This window comes from Gekko japonicus, unplaced genomic scaffold, assembly GCF_001447785.1.
Source record: "Gekko japonicus isolate JY-2015 unplaced genomic scaffold, Gekko_japonicus_V1.1 scaffold208, whole genome shotgun sequence".
Lineage (NCBI taxonomy): Eukaryota > Metazoa > Chordata > Lepidosauria > Squamata > Gekkonidae > Gekko > Gekko japonicus.
In genome coordinates this window covers 1,216,798-1,237,174 of record NW_015173680.1, presented here as the reverse complement: position 1 = coordinate 1,237,174, position 20,377 = coordinate 1,216,798, and the positions used below count along the sequence as shown (strand labels likewise).

The window sequence follows — 20,377 nt, the reverse complement described above, 5'->3', positions numbered from 1 at the left end:
GCGAAAATGAAATTAATACCATTCTCAAAATTGGGGACCTCCGGTAATGGCATGAAAAGAAGAGGATTTATAGTGCATGAACTGAGAGTATTAACAACAACCCGAAGGAGGATCTAACAAGCCGGAAGGAGAAGACAACAGAGACAACAGAGGAAGCTCCTCCACTTCAGCGATAGTAAAAGTACCCAGCACGCAAAGAAGCGGTTCTGAATGTGCACAGAAGAGACCCTTTTTATTAACAGAATCTCAAAGGAACATTACTAACATACTAACAGAGAATACATGTAACAGGACTAAGAAAAGAAGTTTGGCAACACACAGAAGAAGCCCAAGAAGATTAATTGGACACTACTAACAGTTTAATTTACCAGTTTATATATCACTCAGCTTTCTCTTTCTCCCACTGTCTACCCCTTCCTTTTTTTCTTTTAAGCGAAATACCTCCCCTTTTTAGGGGAGCCAATAAAACCTTTATATATATAAAAAAAGGAGTGAGCTGCCAAATGCCCCTGATGTGTGGATGGACTGCCTTTAGAGGGAAGGACTTGCTCATAAATGGCACATGTGACACACCAGCACCATACCAAGGGCAGACATCATGTAGGAATTAATACAACTTTCAGGTTAAGAGGGTTCATGCCACACCCTGCCTATATAGGTTCCAGAATTGTACCCACGATCCCAAACAGTTCTCAAACATTTTGAAAAGAGGCCCATTTCTGAACTTGCTGTACCCTTCTGGAGCTGTAAACTGTCAGCTGTTTAACTATTCTCTGGGGTCCCCTGGTGGCTAGAAAATGTAAATATAGTCAATTACTTACTACTGATAGTATTTATTTATCGTATGGCAGAATTACACACAGGAAGCATATAATAATATAAAATACATAACCAAGTTGATACAACAGGTATACAGACCAATTGGGTAATCTCCCTAAATCCTAATATGTAATTTTCCATCCACTCAATCGCAGCTGGGGAGAGTTCAAAGAGCTCCATCACATCTCCCTGGAAAGCACGACACTCACATTCCTGTGAAAGATGGCAAACAGTTTGGCAGGCTGCCCCACAATTGTATTTGGGTCCTGATATTTTGCCCCATTTAAACAACAGGTCTGCACAACTGACAAAGCCTCTTCATATTCTATGACAAAGCCTCTTCATATTCTATTAGCCATCTTCCATACTTTCCATGGTTGGAGTGGGTTTAATACATCCACTGATGGTTCTCATTGTTGTACTGAATTGAATATCAGGTTTGTGGAGATGGGGACTGTTGAGCCACACTGAAGCACCATATTCCGCAGTACTATACATCAACTCCAAAGCTGAGCATCTAAGAGTTTTAGCAGATGCACCCCAAATTGTACCACATGATTTTTGGAGACTGTTGTTTTGTGTGCGTATTTTCGCTGCTACATTGATATGATGGTTTATAGCTCAAGGTCCTGCCCAGGGCAATGCCAAGGTACTTAGATGTATGGTTGTGTGTAAGTTGGGTGCCATTAAGGAAGACGTTCAGTTCATGGTTGGGAAGATTGTTATTGAGATGGAAACAGGAACATTCTGTTTTTCCTGACCTTGGGATAAGCCACCATTTGCTGTAGCAGTCAGCCAAAATTTCAAGGTCCCTAGTCAGCATTTCCTCAGTCCTTTCAATTGATTTGTGTCATACTGAAATTGCCATGTCATCGGCATAAAGCAAACTTCCCGGATATCATTTCAGGAACATCAGAGATGTACAGATTGAAAAGAACTGGAGCGAGCACCAAGCCCTGGGGTAGACCATTATTCAGTTTCTTCTGTTTGCTGACTGATGCATAATTACCTGGAAAGTTCTCTCTCTCATCATGTTATTTACAAGTCAAAATAATATTCTGCAGAGGAAAACTTGTAAAAACTTGTATAGCAGACCATCCCTCCTCACTGTGTCATAAGTGGCAGTTAGATCAATGAAATTGTTATTGGAAAAAAAAAAGCAACTGCTGATGTCTTAAGACAGCTCTGATGCCTTGCTTCAATTAATGTTGTTAAGCTGAGAAATTGGTCTTCACAACCACGACGGAGTCTAAATCCTGCTTGCTCTATAGGAACATGTTTGCAGGGCCGGCTCGAGGTGCTTCTGCGCCCTAGGCAGGCGCAGATGCCAACCTCCCGGTGGGGCCTGGAAACCCTTTCGCTGCCACCTCCTCCTTCCCCCCAGGGGGGAGGGGGAGGGTGGGTGAGCTACGGCATGGGGCTGGCTCAGGGGCGGGGCTGGGCGGCACAGAGGGGCGAAGCTGCCCAGGTGGCTGGTCGGCTGGCCAGCCAGGTGGTGATTGGTCGGTCGGGGATCGCGCTGTGCCCAGCCACCATCTGCGGGGAGCCCTCGCGGCGGAGGCGGCAGCATCTCTGGAGCCCTGGTGGCGCCGGCTGCTGGTGCTGCTGAGCGGAGCCGAGCAGTGGCGGCGGCGGGAGCTCCGGAGCAGTCTGGCCGGCTGGCTGCTGGGGCCATGGAGCTGCGGGCCGGCCGCGGCAGCGGAGGAGGAGGCACACACACTCGTGAAGTCCCATCGGGCCCGGGCGGGGAGCCTCCCGGCTGGGCGCAGCACAGCAGCCCCCGATCACCAGCCAAGGAGGAGGAGGAAGACGGAAGAAGAGCCTCCCTGGAAGAGGAGCCCCCCACACCCCCCATGGCGCTCTCTGCCTCCTCACCACCTTCCTTCCTTCCCTGCTTCCCTCCCTCGCCGCAGAGAGAGAAAGCGTGAGAGAGAGGGGCGGGCAGAGACCCTTGATCCCCGCCACCTTTCTTTTCTCTCTCTCCCTCCTGGTGGGAGGCTCAGCTGCCATGGGGCCGGAGGGCGCAACCCCCCACGCTTCCCGCCTCTGCTCCTTGCCAGCCGCCATGGCGGCGGCGATCACCCGGTTAAGGCAGCGGCAGTGGGGTGCGGGGCGGGGTGCACTTTGGCGCCCCTGAGGACCAGCGCACTCTAGGCGAGTGCCTAGTTCGCCTAGCGGGCGAGCCGGCTCTGCATGTTTGTTAATTCTGTCACTGATTCTGTTCAGAATCAGCCTCTCAAGTTTATAACGAGCTCAGAAGAGAAGTAGGTCTGTAACTTTCCACTGGATGCTTTGGTTTTCCAGGTTTCAGAATAGCAACTATTTTTACTTTCTTGAATTCCCCTGAGAGTCTTCCTGTTCTCATGATGTCAGTGAAAAATTTTGCACACCACTTCCTAGTGAATGTGCTGCTGTTGATCAGGAACTCATTATGGATGTAGTCAATGCCTGGTGCCTTTCCACTCTTGATGTCCTTCAGTGCCTTTGAAACCTCATCAACACTAAAATCCCCTGACAGCTCACAGTCTTCAGGGCAAGTGAGTTTCAGACTCTGGAGTTCTTTTTAAATACTGATTGTAAAATCTTGATCAGAGCTCTGGATAGGGACAAGAGTTGGGCAGCTACCTGGTTTGATGTTATCTCTGGATTTCCTTAGAGCACAGGTGGGCTTGCACATAGTTTTTTCAACAGGCTCCAGGCTTTCCTACTGGAATGCCTGAAGTTCAACTCCACAGTTACTTTGGGTCCATTTTTGTCTGCATGCAGCATCAAGTTCATGGAGTAGTTCATCTGCTACTTCTGGGTCTTTGCTGTTGAAGAAATTTTGATACAGCCTCTCGCTCTGATCATTCCAGCCTGGAATATATTCTTTCCAATACCCTCGAGGAATGTGCCTTTTCGTCATAGATATAACAGCTCCAATGAATCGGTGGTAGTTATTATGTGTTGGAGGGACCCATCCAAGACACCTATCCAGATCTTCACTGAAACCTTTCCAATTTGCGCTCTTAAAGTTCCAACATGGTCTTAGAAAAGACCTCGTAACTACTGATAGTGGGAACATGAAACTGGTCTCTGGTGCACCCTGGTGGTCACTACTAAGAATTGCTCAGTCCCCAGCTTCGTTTTTTGCCCTAAAGTGGTATGGTAACCCGAGTTTCCTACACCTTGTGATTTACAAGGGGCAGGGCCCAGTGATGCCACATGAATGGCAGCAGTAAAGGTGCAGCACACCCCAACAGAGTTTATACCATACGGCATCTGTGAATGTGTAGTGCTTTGGACAGATGAAATATTCACTACAGACAAAATAAAACAGTACATGTGTTTAAGTTACCTGTATGCTAAGTGTACTGCTAGTGACACATTATGACACTCGATCTAAGCAGGTAAGATGCTGGTCAGATGGAGCATGGACACACAGAACTGCATGGCTAGTGCAGTATAGTGATAAAAGAATTAGACTAGGACCAGAGAAACCCAGGTCAGATCCCTGCTCAGCCATGAACTCATTGGATGACCCTGAGCCTGTCGGTCACCTTCTCTCTGATTAACCTGCCTTACAGGATGGTTACTGGGGGAATAAAGACTAAAACCTGAACTACCCACCCACCCTTTGGCTCTGCTATCTGTCTCCTCCTGCTCTTTATGGAACTGAGCATCCTCGGAAGTCTTGCTCAATGAGAGAACTTCAGAAAGGTAAGCAACCAATTCTAGTGACATGCTGCATATTGAGCCAGGGTGTAAAAAGGGGCCCCTTGCACTAGGTGGTGATAAGTGGGAAACTGCAGTCCATGGGTTCAGCACCCCTTCATAGCTCTATAGCCAGAAAAAGAAAGCAGCACAAAACTCACAAGCAGGTTCTGTATGTGCCATTGACTTTAGTGAATAAAAGGTATAAAGGTGTATAAGGGAGGTACAGTTTCACCACCACAGGGAGGAAGTGCGATATACCTGTCTTTGTATAGAAAGGCATACCCCACAGGTGCACCTGGTATGATAAATGGAACACTTGAGACTTAGTAAAGCTTCCTGTGATCCCTGCAGGCCACTTGTGTTGCAGCCTTCCCTAACCAGCCGCCAGGCATTCAGCAACTCCAACCAACCAAAGCTCAGCAATTCTAGCAAGCCCAAAAGTATCTTCTTCTTTCAGCACAGTCCTCAAATAGAGCAGTTGGTGTAATCTGATATTTTTATTGTTAGAAAACTTATATCCTGCTTTATTGTTAAAACACACAAACAAAGCAGCTTACAATAAAAATATATAATACAAATAATATTTAAAAATTAATAAAATTCCTAATCTCAGGAAGAATATCTTAAAACACCATCAAAGCCCTTCTGGAATAAATTTGTCTTCAAATTCCTCTGAAAGACCTGCACCTTTACGGGTAGGGAGAGCCACAGGCTTGCAGAAGCCCACCCAGATGTCCCTGATAACTGGGTCTCTGGAACAATGGATTCCTGCAGGGATGATCTGAGGACTTGGGCTAGTTCCTATGGGTGGAAGCAATCTATCAGGTATTTGGAACCCATACCACTGAGGGCTTTAATGGTTGAAACCAGCACTTGGAATTGGACCTGGAAATAAACTGGAAATCAGTGTGGTTGGCATAGTAGGGTGTTAATTTGTTCACTGCAGCAGATCCCTGTTAGCACTCCAGCGGCTGCATTTTGTACCAGCTGAATAGTCTGAATAATGCAGCATGATACAGTAATGTAACATTATCCATGAGTGTATGATTGTGGCGAACCAACCTAAACTGATGAAAAGCACCTCTGGCTTCATCTGTCAGCTATTCATCAAGGAACATAGAAGAGCCTAGGAGCATTCCCAAATGGCAAACCTTATGTAGAGTAAAACCCTATCCAGAACAATCCCATGTCAGCATTACCCCCACCCCCGGTCAACAATACTTCCATCTTGTTTGGATTAAGTTTCAGTTTGCTCATCCTCAGCCAGCCCTTCATAGCCTCCAAGCACTGATTCTGCACTTCCACCAATTCCCTGGATTGAGATGGAAAGGACAGAGAGAGCTTGGCGTCATTCACATACTGATGACACTTGATCCCAAATTCAAATTTATAGAAGAGAAGGAGGAGATATGGGATTTATACCCCACCCTTCACTACCCGAAGGAGTCTCAGAGAGGCTTACAATCTCCTTTCCCTTCCCCTCCCCACAACAAACACCCTGTGAGGTAGGGGGGGCTGAGAGAGCTCTTTCAAGAACTGCTCTTGAGAGAACAGCTCTGACAGAACTGTGACAGACCCAAGGTCACACCAGCACCTACATGTGGAGAAGTGGGGAATCAAACCCAGTTCTCCCAGATTAGAGTCCACGCTCCTAACCACTACACCAAACTGGCTCTTATAAAGCAAAACACATCCACTACAAAATCGGTCATCATGGGAAAACAGTTTAACTGATACAACTGAGAGCTCTGACAGCTAAATCAGAAATAAACAAGTGTTTCTCAAACTCAAACCAGTCCTGGACATTTTCGTTTCAATGTACCCTTGCACAATGAGTTTATTTAAATATGATCCCATGGGCAACCCCCCCCCCCAAACAAAGCCTCTAATACAGATTCAAGTATAATCCCATGCCTGCAGACATCCTCCCAGAGCCTCACCAGTTTCCACAAATCCTGTGTGTCACTCGCCAGCTCTAGTCTCTCTGCTTGGGAACAGAAGTGAATATCCGTAGCCCATGCATTGCTTTAATCTCTTCATTTAAAGCCTGGGAAACAAAGTGTTACATGTAACTATTGCAAGATACAGCATGAAAAAATATAAAACATAAAAGAGCAGGTGTTGTTCTGGTTCAGAGTTATAAAAACAGCCAAAGTAAAAGCCAAAATAAGCACAAAATGGAGTTATGTCCAAGCATGAGTAAAATGAACTTTTTCTTATATCACATCTCAGAGAGCCAGCTGTGAAAGCAGCCAAAACAACAGTGTTGTGCTTAATATATTTATTGAGCCACAAGGAGCCTCCAAAGCTTGTGCCACAATAAATTAGTTATCCTTTAAAATACTATGCCATCTGAACATCCACGTAACCAACTATCAAGCTTATGCATGTAATAATTCAACGAATCAATTATTCTAGTTCCTTTCAGCTAAAACTTGGAACCTGAATAACTCCTTAATTTTTTAACAAATGGAATGAAGATTGGGAAAGGGCAGGAGTGGAAGCTGGCCACAAAAGGGGCAGATTACTCTGAAAATACTTGAATCTCAAAAACCTGCCCTCAAGACACCCATAAGGGTCAAACACTTTCATTTCCCACAAGCTGTGATTGATCTGACATTGCTTATATAGGCATTTTAAAAGTACCAACATAAAATAATCACGTTAAAACTACAGCAGTAAAACAGATATCACTTGCATTAAAACTGTGGCAATTTGACAATATGAATAGATTTCTTGGCAGCTTCAGCACAATTGCAATAAAATAAAACTGCAGAAACAAGCAATAATGTTTTAAAAAACTGAACTAAAAACCTAGAAAGAAAGACAAAGCATTTAAAAACAGACAGCAGCAGTACAACAGTAAATTACACCCCTTCTAAGAGCATGGTCTCCTATTGAGTTATAAGATTGAGTATCCTCTGCATAGGATTATGCTGCAAATGTTGAAAGCCAGAACATAAATATTTAGAAATGTTCAAAATCTGCAGGAGCATTAAAAAAAAAATCAACAGAAAGCTTGTTAGACCAGGGGAATGATGTAGAAGGAAAGGGTTAAATGACCCAATTTCCTGCCTTCTTTTCTCTCCTGACTGCATTTGGTTTAACAAAAACAGGAGATCCATCAGGGACCTTCAACTACCCTATCAGTTTGCTGCCAGGGGTCCCCCATCCCCTAGAACAGAATTTCAGGGAGCATTTTGGGTTGCTTTGAGAGGGCAGATGTGAGGAAGTTCTATGCACAGAACTTTGACAGGATCTAATCCATTATTTGGTCTTACCTCCCACTGCATGAACACAGAAAAATGATTAAGAAGAGCCCCCATTCCAAAACATGGCAGCCAGCTTACCTGATTGACCATCTGGTGCTGTTGAACAGTTCTCTTTTCCTTAAACTCTTCAGATTCTATATGAATTTCATACATTGCTCCACAGCCACCTTGAAAAAAATTGATTTCCATTTCCCATTGGTTTGTTCTGAAGCAGCTATTTTAGTTTTAACAATCCTTCAATGCACTCTGACTTCCAATCTCACTTTAAAGAGAATAGGAGTAGAATGGGGTGGGGAATTCTTTAACCTACTCAGCCAAGGGTGGACAACTTGTTTGAAAAACAAGGTCACACAGAACGAGCCAGAGGCCACAGCCAATCAACACAGTTTAACTGTACAACTTCCTGCATTTTCAAAGGCTCAAAAGCTGCAGCCTAACTTAGACAAATGAGAAATTATGGAACATGTGCCTGTCCTAGATGGCTTTACATTCCCCTGATGAATAGGTGCATAGTTTGGGGTTTCTGCTGGACCCCACTTTGTTTTTGGATTCTCAGGTGGAGGTGATGACCATGGACACCTTTCACCAACTTGGGGTCATGGACTAGTTGAGTCTACTTCTCTTCAACTGGGATCTGATCTCAGTTATGCACGCTTTGGTATCTCATGTATTGACTACAGCAATGCACTTTGTGTGGGGCATTCAATGATCACCCATTACCACCAGCATCACAACCCCCCCCCCAACATTTTCATATAGCAAATATTTTAAGTTTATACCCTCTGTGACTTCATAGCTCTACACTCTTACACAAATGCTGAACTTTTAAAAAGACAATTAGAAAGTCAAGAAATCACTAACAAAATGTGAGACAAATACCTTCCAATGGTTTCCTGCTTTTTGGTCTGGAGATACACAACAGGTTTCCACTTAGGACACCAAATCACTGGTTTGGGATCTGACCTGTGTGGGTCCCTTTATTGTTGCCAATACTCTTGAATACTCTGGAGTTCTGGGGCTGGATCTCATCAATATGCTGATGACACCCAGTTCTATATTTCTTAATCTTGAAACAATGTCTTGACCCCAACAGCTAAAATAAACTGAAGCTTAATCCTGATATGGTAGATGTGAAACTGATTGCTGATGTTCTTGAGGGAACTAATCCGGGATCAGTTCAAATTTGCAAACCAGATGAAAAGCTGCCGGTGCTCCTGGACCCATCTCTGTTTGAGACAGGTTGGTGTTGTTACTAGAAACACTTTTTTACCAATTGCATCTAGTTCATCAGCTCTTCCCCCATAGTTCTCAGCTAATATGGCCACCCTAGTCCATGTTTTTGTTGCCGAGGAAGAAGAAGAGGAGGAGATTGGATTTATACCCTGCCCTTCACTTGGAGTCTCAGAGCAGTTTACAAACTCCTTTTCCTTCTCCAGCCACAACAGACACCCTGTGAGGTAGGTAGGTCTGAGGGAGCTCTTTCTAGAACTGCCCTTTCAAGGACAGCTCTTGTCAGAACTATGGCTTGCCCAAGATCATCCAGCAGCTGCAAGTGGAGGAGTGGGGAATCAAACCTGGTTCTCCCAGATTAGAGTCCGCACACTTAACCACTACACCAAACTGGGATAACAGTACTGCACATTACACTAACTGTGCTTAAAGACAACTTGGAAACTTCAGTTAGTATACAATGCAGCAGCATGTTTAATATCAGGGAGGTAACTGGGTGTGAATATATGAACGTGTTACAACACGTTATCTGTCTGCTTCCAAGTTTAATTTAAGGTGCTGTTTGTTTTCTTTAAAGCCCTGCATGGTTTGGAATCCACACTTTCAGTTGCGTTTCTTAAGTCGGTTACTTCCCATCACCTGGGGTTTTCCTTTGGCCAGAGTAAGCACTTTTTCTAGTCTATCCCCACCTTGAGGTTATGAAGGTCAGTTTAGTGCAGATGTTAGAAAGAGATACAAAACTGTTTTCTTGATTAGAGTTGCTTGGTAGATAATTTCCCTTTGGTGATCCATTATTGATTTTATTGATCGTAAACCACCTTTAGTACATTTGGGTGGAAAGATGGCATTTAAATGTTTCAAATAAATATAGTTATTCTATTGGTGGTAGTCACTCCACTGTTCTCAAAAATTATAATGCATTAAAGTCTAGCACAATGCCACAAAACATAAGGAATCATCTCTTTGAACCATTAAAAGGTATAATGGAAAGAGCCACTCAACATCATTTCTATGAAAGATTTAATTTTTTCAAGAGAGAGTGATAGCCTCCTGCATTTGTTAGAGGTACCAGCTAAGTTAAAGCAACATGCTGTAAGCTGACGTATAGCAACTGCACTTCGGCAACTTCACGGGCAACCCATTTGTTTCTGAGCACAATTCACTATGCTGATAGTTACCTTTAAAGACGTTCACAGCCTGGGATCTGCATATTTAATGGACCACTTTACCCCATATGATCCCACCCACCAACAAAGGTCATGAGGACCCTCACTTCTAACAGTCCCCTGTGTTTAGGAGATCTCTTCTGTTACAACCCATGGTGCTTGTTTTCAGTGGCTGTGCTCACACTTCGTAATGGCCTAGCAGATACACTACACAAAGCTCCTATATTCTCTTCCTTCCATAAAAGGTGCAAAATGGAATTATTTCAACATGTTTTTACTGGAAGTAATTAATGAATGACAGCTGGGAATAACAATGTTGCAGCTTTAACTTGCTGTATTTTAATTCGTATGTTTAATTATATATGTTTATATTTTGTAAGCTGCCTTGGGCATAGCAGAAAGGTAGGTACAAAATAAATAATAAATACAAAATAAATAGATAAATAAATAATAAATACCCTCCCCCCCGTGTATTGTGGCCCTAGATAGGAAATGTAAATGTCTATGTAAACCGCTCCGAGCCATCGGGAAAGCCGAATTAAATAACAACAACAACAACAATAATAATAATAATAAAAAAAATTAGTTCTGGCTGCAGACTAAGGAAAGATTACTCAAACCTATATCACCAAACACAACTTGGCAATTAAGACTTCAGCAACCTGCCACGTCCCTGGTAAGCAGAGTCCCTCAGAGGTGCAAGTATTCTACCAAAAGTAGAGTGAAGCCTGAAGTTTACCAAGCTACCTGATATATCCACCACTTTGATCGCAGCTGCTTGAGGGAACTTCTCTTTAAGGATCTGTGCCACCCTGGCTTCGCCATCAGTCAGTGAAGCAAACTTTCGCACTGTGCTGCGCAGGAGAAAAAAGATCTAATGGATGTATAGAGAGAGGTGATGTTAGCTTACTATGAAATCAAAAGAAAGTCACACACGTCCCTGTTACAGGGACAAAAATGCATCCCACTCCACTTTCAACCAAGGACAAGTGTGCAGTATGCAGATACTGTGAACTAGCCATAGACAATTTACTGCCTTCAGCGGCACAGGATACTACTGGTATGGCGAAAACTAAGCTAGCTACTGGAGGGAACGAGGTACACACAGTACTGCCAGCACCCTGCCGGAGAAAGCGGGCCGCCAGGGGAAGGGCAGTGACAGCCAGGCTGAACAAAGGGCTCGTTGGCAGCGCTCCCTGGGCGATGGGACACCTCCCGGGGTCACCAAGCGCTTTTGCCGCGCCACCACTGACCTCTCTCCTGCAGGCAGGCACCCCATCGACAAGAGCCGCAGCCATCAAGCCTCTAGGTCAGAAGGGAGCGAGCTTGTCTGTGTCGACGAGAGATGACGTCACGAGCGCCGGTCCCTTTTGCCTGCGCCGCCCCGTTCGACCCTTCGCTGAAGGATTTCAAAGCGTGAAAGAAAAGCTAAAGCTTCGCTGTCTTTGGTGGGGTTCGCGGGGAATGTTCGGCAGCTTAGGGTCATGACTCAGCATCATTGATTTGGAAGTAGTCCCACTCTCAAAGCGCCTCTTCAAGCACTGCAAACACCTGCAAAGGTCGCCAGAAAATAGAGCTAAACCTACAAAGTTGCCAGAAAATAGAGCTAACTTGAACCTCTTGGGTTGGAAGCAGTCTATCTGAATACTGGACGCCGACGGAAGGTCATCGTCTACCTGTTTTGCTTGAGAGTTTCCGGAGGCATCCGGCTGGACCTTGCTGGAAACAGGATGCTGGATTAGACAGATTCCCCACGCAGTGTTGCCAACTCCAAGTTTGGTAAATTCCTGGAGATTTGAAGGTGCCTTGACAGGGCAGAGTTTGGGGAGGAGAGGGAGCTCGGCCAACATAGGATGCCACAGAGTCTGCTCTTCAAAGCTGCCATTTCCTACAGTTTGGAGATCAGTTGTAATTCCAGGAGAACTCCAGCCCCTACCTGTAGGTACATACCCCTTATCCCCACCTCGTAAGAGCAGGGTTGGGCATGGACACAGGGTTGGGCATGGTCTTTGTTGGACAGCATCTGGGGGATGTACTATTAGTGCTTTCCCAGCATGGGGTTCTCTGTATCTGGCTGACTCCACTCCCCTTTCTTTACTCTATCTGAGCTTTCTTCTTCCTTTGCCCTGTAGGTGCCCAAACAGTTCTTTCGGGAGCTATATAAAAGTCTGGCCTTTCTGAAATCAAGATGGCCCCAGTGGCTCCTTCTCAGATATAAAGTTATGAAGTCACTCCAATCAGTATTTGTGATAGACTGAAAGACAATATGGGAAGTATATTATGTGTGAACTGAAAGCTTTCCGTTTCCAATTATGATATTTCTGCCCTTGAAGGCACACAGATTGTACCTTCTATTCAGAGTTGGTGTAGCAAAGTGACCAAGACTCATAAGTGGAAGTAAAGAGACATTTGCAGGGGGAGATTCTGCTGGGCAGGTTATCCCTTGCCTTGCCTGCTAATTCTTAAGCACAGGCCCTTTGCCCAAGCTGAGGCATAGTTTGTACTTAGCATCCACATCTGCAAAATGGGGATAATAGAATTTGTCATTCCTGATTATCTTTGAAACCGTGAAGTGTGCTATATAAATATGTTTGCTTGTCCACAGACATGGGTGTATGGTAAAAAAAGGTAGAAATGCACCAGCAATGAGTGGCAACTACTCCCAAAGGGTTCAGAGCTGAGGACAAGCAACAGGCACTGGTGCTGCTGGGCCTGACACCTTCCCAGTTACATTTTGGTTATGACTGTTCATAACCCTGCCACAGAGCAATCAGCTGCGGGGGGGTACCAAGGACTCTCCAGCAGTTTGGTGTAGTGGTTAAGTGCGCAGACTCTAATCTGGGAGAACCGGGTTTGATTCCCCACTCTTCCACATGCACCTGGCTGGATGACCTTGGGCAAGCCATAGTTCTGGCACAGGTGTTCTTGAAAAAGAGCAGTTTCTGTCAGAGCTCTCTCAGCCCCACCCACCTCACAGGGTGTCTGTTGTGGGGAGGGGAAGGGAAAGGAGTTTGTAAGCCTCTCTGAGACTCCTTTGGGTAGTGAAGGGCGGGGTATGAATCCAATCTCCTCCTCCCCTCCTCCTCCTCCTCTTCTCCTTCTTCTATGATAGTGCCAGCCCTGAAAGGTGAAGCAGGTTCAGAAGATCTCAGCATTAACTGAACTTTGGGCACTGTTACACAAAGGAGGAGAAGAGACAACCAGCCCACATTGTCTGGCCAGGGGTGGGGCAGGACATGAACTGCCAGATAAAGGTTGTGTTATCAATACATAAAGCTGCCTTACACTATTATCTATTGAAGTCAGCATTATCTACTCTGACTGGAAGTGGCTTTCCAGGGCCTGCAGTTGAAGTCTTTCACACAACCTACTGGTTGTCCAGTAGGGTTACCAACTCTAGACTGAGAAACTCGTGGAGATCTGGGAGTTGAGTCTGGGGAGGACAGGCACCTCAGTAGACACAGGGCCATAGAGTCCAGCCTCAAAAGCATCCATTTTCTTCAGGGAAACTGATATCTGTAGTCTGGAGATGAGCTGTAATTCTGGGAGATCTCCAGGCCCCACCTGCAGGCTGGCATCCCCACCTGATCTTTTTAGATACAGATGTCTCGGATTGAATTTGGGACCTTTTGCATGCAAAGCCACTGTACTACCACTGAGCCATAGCTGTTCCCCATGGCCTTCGCCGAGGCATAGTCTCAGGGGAATGAAGGGAATAGGGTGCCCCCTACAGCTTGACTTGCAACAAAGCACAATGTGAGAAGAACTCTTAAGTCTAAATACAGAGGAGGGAAAAAAAACACTGAATTTGAGTGCAAAAAATAAATATAAAATTTATTAAAACACCCACAATAGTTTAAAGATATCAGGAATAATACATTTCGCATACCAGTTGGTTGTGTAACATAAAATACAAATTAAAAAAAGAAGGATCCATACTTGCAATTTTTAGGCATCCTAAAAATAAATTTGCCGAGACACTGAAGGAAAAATAAGTGTGAGGGGAAAAAATACAAACAAAAGGGGGAAATTATACAAAATAAAATTATCAGCATAAATTTACTGTACTAAGGATATCTACAGTTTAATACACATGTCTATTGCCTTGAAACATTGTAAAATCTACCATTTGTCAACCAATCCCAGATAAAACTTCATTTCAAGTAGCCACAGTCACAAATCAACAAAGAAATCTTCAAGTGTGGTCCACAAGGTGGCCTCCACTGGAGGTCTCGTTTTCCAAATGTGAATTCAAAGAGACAAGAAATCAAATACATTGAGAAGTTTCAGCCTCCAAATAACTAAACTGAATTTGTCTGCCAAATCCAACCTGTTTTTTCCCCTAATTTTTCTTAAATAAAAAAAATGCCTTTAAGACAGGTTTATACCTATACTTTCTTTTACACACAAAAATGCATTAAAAATAAATGCTGAAAGCCAACTAGACAATGCACATTTTCCAATGGTGGAATAGCAATGAGTAATCTCCAAGCAATGGGTGCTTAAAAAAAGAGAAAAGGAAAGGCAAAATAAAAATAACATCCCTGATATTGGAACAGATGAAGAATCTGGCCAATTTGTATAACTATTCTTAGGCAAAAAAAGAGAACAGAAACTTGACAATACAGCTCTTCATTGTGTAATATTCTGTAAGCAGGCAAAGCCCACATGGCTTGCCACAGGAATTTTTTGGAATGGCCCCCTTTGCAATCATCATAAACTACGTAATTCACCTGCTGAGCAATGAGGGCCTGGTTACTAAATGGACCTTCTTCTGCTTGACAATGTGACTGAATCCAGCACCAAAATGTCATCTTTGCCCCGGCTACAGATTGTATCCTAAGAATCGGTTGAGTTTTACCCAGAGTTGACTCTGCCTTCTTTCTGATAGTGATTTCACTAAATAATCTAACTATGTTCTAAAATGCACTTTTTTTTGCTCAAAAGTTTAAAAATTAAACCAAGATCCCACTGTTCTTCCCTTGGGAATTTTTGCAAAATTTGCCATAAAATGATTGAAGAGCATTCTGGCCAAATGTAACACATGGTGGATTTTTAATAAAATATGCCAAAATGACTTTGATCACGTGGGCCCCATTGTACTCAGCAGTGCTTCAGGAAGCCTCTGCTTACTTGAAACCAATGCACAGCTCCCAGTTTCTCTTGCTTCGTTCTGTATAATTTAATTGTCCAAAAGTTTCATTTTTTTAAGTGAGACGTTGCCCAAGAATAGAGTATAAAAGGCCATACAGTTTCTAAAATGTCAAGTACAGTGTTGAAATAATAAAATGTATACCTTTGTTTCTAGTACCGGTATTCATTTTATTAGCTATAACTGAATCACAGGTTGCCACAATACTCTGTTTTTTGAGGTATTTTCTGTATTGTGATAACAGCAAGCTTATTATATGATGAAACCCTGGCTTCTATACATGTTTATAACAACAATGCTTGTGAACTAAAAAGAGAGAGAAAATAAATAGCACCAAAAGAGCATTTTGTAAAACTTTCAGACACATCTATTCACAAATAGTGACATATAAAGCAAAAAAGCCATCATAAAGAAGCGGAATGAAGCAGGCATTGTAGACTAAAGGTTAGCAAATCCTTCTGTAGTCAGATCCTGTTTCCCACCCCACCCCTCCCACACCCCAGCCTTCCTACAGGCTGGGCCCATATTCAGTACTGACATCTATAGAATCTGTGTTTACAATGAGATGCAAATATGGTCCAATAAGTATTATTCCCTGGATCAGGAGAGCAAAGTTAGGGCCCTATAGGACTGTCATAAACCCCCTCCCCCTATTAACAATAAAAGCAAGCAAGCTGAAGAAAATGGCGACTACATTGCTTTTATAAATAGCTGCTCTGTCTCGGAGTGACAGCACCCATCATTTTTGCATAACAATGACCAATACACAAGGTTATGAGTTGTTGCACCATGCACACTTGCTAAATCGGCACAAGTGTAAATTCTGAGTACAATTTGTAGTACTGCGTTTTCTTCCCCACCTTCTTGAAGAAAGTCAAAGGAAAGCATTTTTTTTTTTCATTTTACTCATCCACAGTCCTGTTTATCATGGCTGGATCTTGCACGCCCTTTCCACTCACAGAGCTTTACCAGCAACCAGTCCAGTCTAGGAAAGGAGCAGGAGTAGCTGGAGGAGTAAAATGATCAACCTCAGAGCCTGAGCTTTGCAACTCTATTTCTACCAGCTGAGGATCTAGCCCTAGAAGGAAGATAGTTATCATTATCACCAGAGTTACCTCCTCTGGATTTACATACAAGTAAATGGGCTCAGAATCATCCGGTTGTATATTATAGACGTAGAGCAGAGACTATCTGTACAAATATTTAAAATGCTGAAACTTTCAATTCTCAGTCAATTGTTTACAGTTCTCTGGTTTGACATATTCAGTAGCACCTTAGCAGGATGAATTCTGGCCAGTTCCTTCCCTTTGTTTTTGTTTTTTTAAATCCACCAAGATAGCACCATTTCCTCAGAAGATTTCAGTTGATAAAAATATGTCTTCTAGTCTACAAAGCACTCTTCGAAACGAAACATTGTCAAATGAGGCACCTTGTTTTATTCCTTTCCCTTCCTCACTTTGCCTTTTTTAATGGAACACTGTCATGAGATATAATGAAAAAGGGGGTGGGGGAGGTCCACTGATTTATTGTGGCATATAATCGCCTTTTAGATGTAAGTGGGGCTAAAGTTCCCTGCCTGTTTCTCATAGGAGACAACACAACACTTTTATACCAAGAAAACCATTCATTTAGCCAGTTCACAGGCCACGCAGTTAATTTGATCCTGTGCAGTCACTTGTTTATTGTCCCCTTCACTCTTTGGTCCCTGAATATTTTCTTAGTAAATAATTTTTAATAAGAGCCTGGATCAGTACAGGAAACTGAGTGCCTGAGCACAAGGATACTGAAACATATGCCACAGTGTCCCATAAGCCAAACCAAGCCAAAGCGTTACAAGTGAGGAGCCAGGAAACCATCCAAAGAAGTGGCCTTGAGACACCCACATTTTCTAAAGATGTTAATAGTTGTTTGCTAATGACTTGCTTTGGGAGCAAACATTTGGCCCTTTGTCAAGATTCCCCCCCCCCAGGGACTATGGATTCAGTTGTTGTTTCAGCACCATGCGTTGGATTTGGTTGTTGTATTCACTTGCTTCATCAGATCACTACCACTGTTCTACGGTGGTTCTCTGAGAGCTGCTTTGCCTTTGTGCATCAGCTCAAAATACAAAAACTGCAACTAGGTCAACATGCAAAGATCAATATAATGCTTGGGGCTTCCTACAGCTCTTAAGAGGATGATCAATAGGTACACAGCCACAGGTCATGTGCAAACTGGCAATGGCTCATCAAGCTTCATTTTAAGGAATGAACGGCATGATCAAGCCTACTGATGTTACTTCCAGGTTGACAACGACCACCAAAGCAGCATATCTATGCTGCCATGATTGTGAAAGTGTAAATGTTTCAGAGCATAACAATACCACCTCAAGGCTGGGACAACTTTGAGCCCTTAGGATACCATATACATACACTGTTGTAAATAATGTCTGCTTCACACTTATAATTTTCTGAATACCTTAACCACAACACAGTAGCTGCAATCATCCAGACGTAAGCAGAAAAATGACAGTGCCAATGTAGAACTTAAAAACAAACTCTGGCAATTAAGCAGAAGTAGATATCCTGTGCATAGTTCTGTATTTCTCATATACATCAGAAGCATGCTGATTTCCCCCCCACAACCGAGATTTGAGGTAGGTTATATACGTAGTGCGACGCAACCTCAGATTGCAGCCTTCTTCGTTATAACATCATCAATTTATCTGGGATAGAGAGAATCTTTCCTTTCAAGGCCTTCTTTTAAATCAAACATGTATGTGAGTGGGTCTGTCTGTAATTGTTTTATAATAGGTGTGTTGTGGAAACTGTCTCAAATTCTGATGGCATTCACATATTGTTGTAAACCAAGAATTAAGCCCATTGAATTCCAACAATTGCTATGGATTTAATACTGACATTACCAGGATCATATGGTATATAGATTGCCTACACCTTGGTCAACTAATTTAATTATTAAATACATGGTTCAGAATAATGGGTCAAAGAACCATATATATATTCCTGGACTAAAGCTCTTAAATTCAGTCTCTGCTGAAGCACATGAGGATTTTGCTTTTGGCTATAATTTCAACATAGACTAGTGACTTCAACTAAGCCTTGAATGTAAAAGGAGATAATAATTTGGTCCTTCATAATTTGTGTATAAGTGAAACAAGGAAAAGTTCTGGGCTTTTTATTAGGTCCTCCTCTTTCCTCTGTTCCTGTTGTGAAAAAATAATGTAAACAGACACAGGCCAGACATGGAAGCAGTCACAGGTCCTACCCTGTTGCCACCTCCTGAGATAGCACCTGGTTCTTTAAGAGCCCCAGAAGAGGAAACATCGGTCTGCCTTTAAAAAAATGTCTCCCTTCCCTAAAGATCTTAAAGGCAATCATCTCCTGAACAGAAAGTTGTAACCCCAGGGAAATAATATGCAAAAACTGGATAGATCTAAGAAATTTTTCAAACAGAAGCTTACAAGCTTAACAGGATTTCCAAAGGTCAGATGTATTGTCACGTCCCCCAAAACGAAGCTGTTCCCTTCCTGCATGTATCACAATTTCTTGCTCTCTAAAGTAATCTGAATGAAACTTCCAAGGCACCCCTGCAACATCTTCAAACTAGGGAAGTCAAATGAGACACTAACAAAGAATTCAGACAAGCAAAAAAAAGAACACACAGTGTCCCCCCCCACCGGCCCCAACAATTGAGATTTCTTGGGAAAATTTAGGCCCACTTTTTAAATAATTGCAGCTGGCTAAAGGACCCGTCCCATCTCTGTCAATGACAAGTGACCATTAAATTGGCCTAGACTGGAATCTGCAGAGATTTAACGAAGAGCTTGCATATATGTTCAGATAGAAGCCTTCTGAGACTTTACCAGTTTTAACTGAAGGTGTGGGGGGGTGTCATTGTAGAATGCTCAATACAAGAAGCCTCCCTGCATGTAAAAAAAAATAACACAGAAGGCTAGGCTAGAACTGTCTTCACTTACTTTTTACATACAGAAAGTTTTATTTTTTATTCTTTTAAAACTGTAAGGAAGCCTTTAAAATGTGATTCCCCTCCACCTGCAGTTTGAAGTGGTACAATTTAGACAGGACTGTATCACATGACTTAGCTAAACGTGGCCGCTTGGCCTTCTGCAGAACACCATGGAATTCAGTGGCTGATTTACACCAGTGGAGGATTAGGCCCTGAGTGGTTGCCTTCACAACTGTTCTGTGACCTAGGAATATTACCTATAATCTGACAGACTAATTCTTACAACTGCAATATGCTCATGGGTATCTATACAAAATCAATAATCATTCATTTTCCTTGCCAAATATAAGGAACTTTATAGAATACAGTAAAAGAAGGAAAATTAAATGAAGGACGGACAAAGCATGTTAAATATTTTGTCTCTATTTACATTTCTCCCGCAATAATCTGTTTTAAAACATACTGCTCTTCAAGTTATTGGGTATTTTTTTCTTTTAAATCTTGGTGAAAGTGCTTTTTTTAAAAAAATCTTTCTCTATTTACAGTTTAAAATCAGAACCACATAAAACGCCCAGGATGCTGTATAGAGAGATCCTGTTTTTCTGTGCCGGTGCGCTAAGATTGAGAAGGTTTTCTAGTAAACAAATGCTATGTACAGTTTTTCATTTGCAAGCTGTCTCTTTCTCAAAAGGCACCTGTTAAGTGCAGAAGGTGACCAAGTGTTATAATCCAGTTTCGAATCTTGAACAGGTTTTTGCTCTTGTGGCCTTCTGCACTACTGAGAAACCACACACACACAAGCTCCTCAAAGCCAGTGGGATTTGCTCTGCTGAAGGAGTCAGACCTCCATTTTTCTGCAGAAAGTCCTGCAGAAAAAGATGGCAATAGATTCTTACCTATTGTCACTAGAGTTGCCATCATCCAATCTGAAGACAGCCCCCATTTCAGATTGCAGAGATGTTTTGATGGGGCCACCTCCATATTGGAAGTTTCCATCCTTTGAAAGTCAACCGGGATTTCCCAAAAGGATTTGATAGGAGCACCTTAAGTCCATTAGGAATTTAATTTTTTAGGTC

The 20,377-nt window shown here is 43.0% G+C and overlaps 1 protein-coding gene across 3 annotated transcripts in view; it reads right to left on the bottom strand.

The window, feature by feature from the left end:
* BOLA3 (bolA family member 3) overlaps window positions 1–11,510 on the bottom strand; it is a 14,887-nt gene extending 3,377 nt beyond the window's left edge. The window contains exons 1-5 of one of the 3 annotated variants that reach the window (XM_015423025.1): window positions 11,437–11,510; window positions 10,931–11,057; window positions 7,866–7,954; window positions 6,456–6,562; window positions 5,162–5,827 (exon numbers count right to left, since the gene is read on the bottom strand). In XM_015423025.1, the coding sequence (XP_015278511.1) occupies window positions 6,491–6,562; window positions 7,866–7,954; window positions 10,931–11,057; window positions 11,437–11,481 (333 nt within the window). In that variant the 5' untranslated portion in view covers window positions 11,482–11,510 and the 3' untranslated portion in view covers window positions 5,162–5,827; window positions 6,456–6,490. Of the gene's footprint in view, window positions 1–5,161; window positions 5,828–6,455; window positions 6,563–7,865; window positions 7,955–10,930; window positions 11,058–11,436 lie in introns of those variants that run through there. The other 2 variants (XM_015423024.1, XM_015423026.1) reach the window with 2 other exon arrangements.
* Between the last annotated feature and the right edge of the window lie 8,867 nt (window positions 11,511–20,377).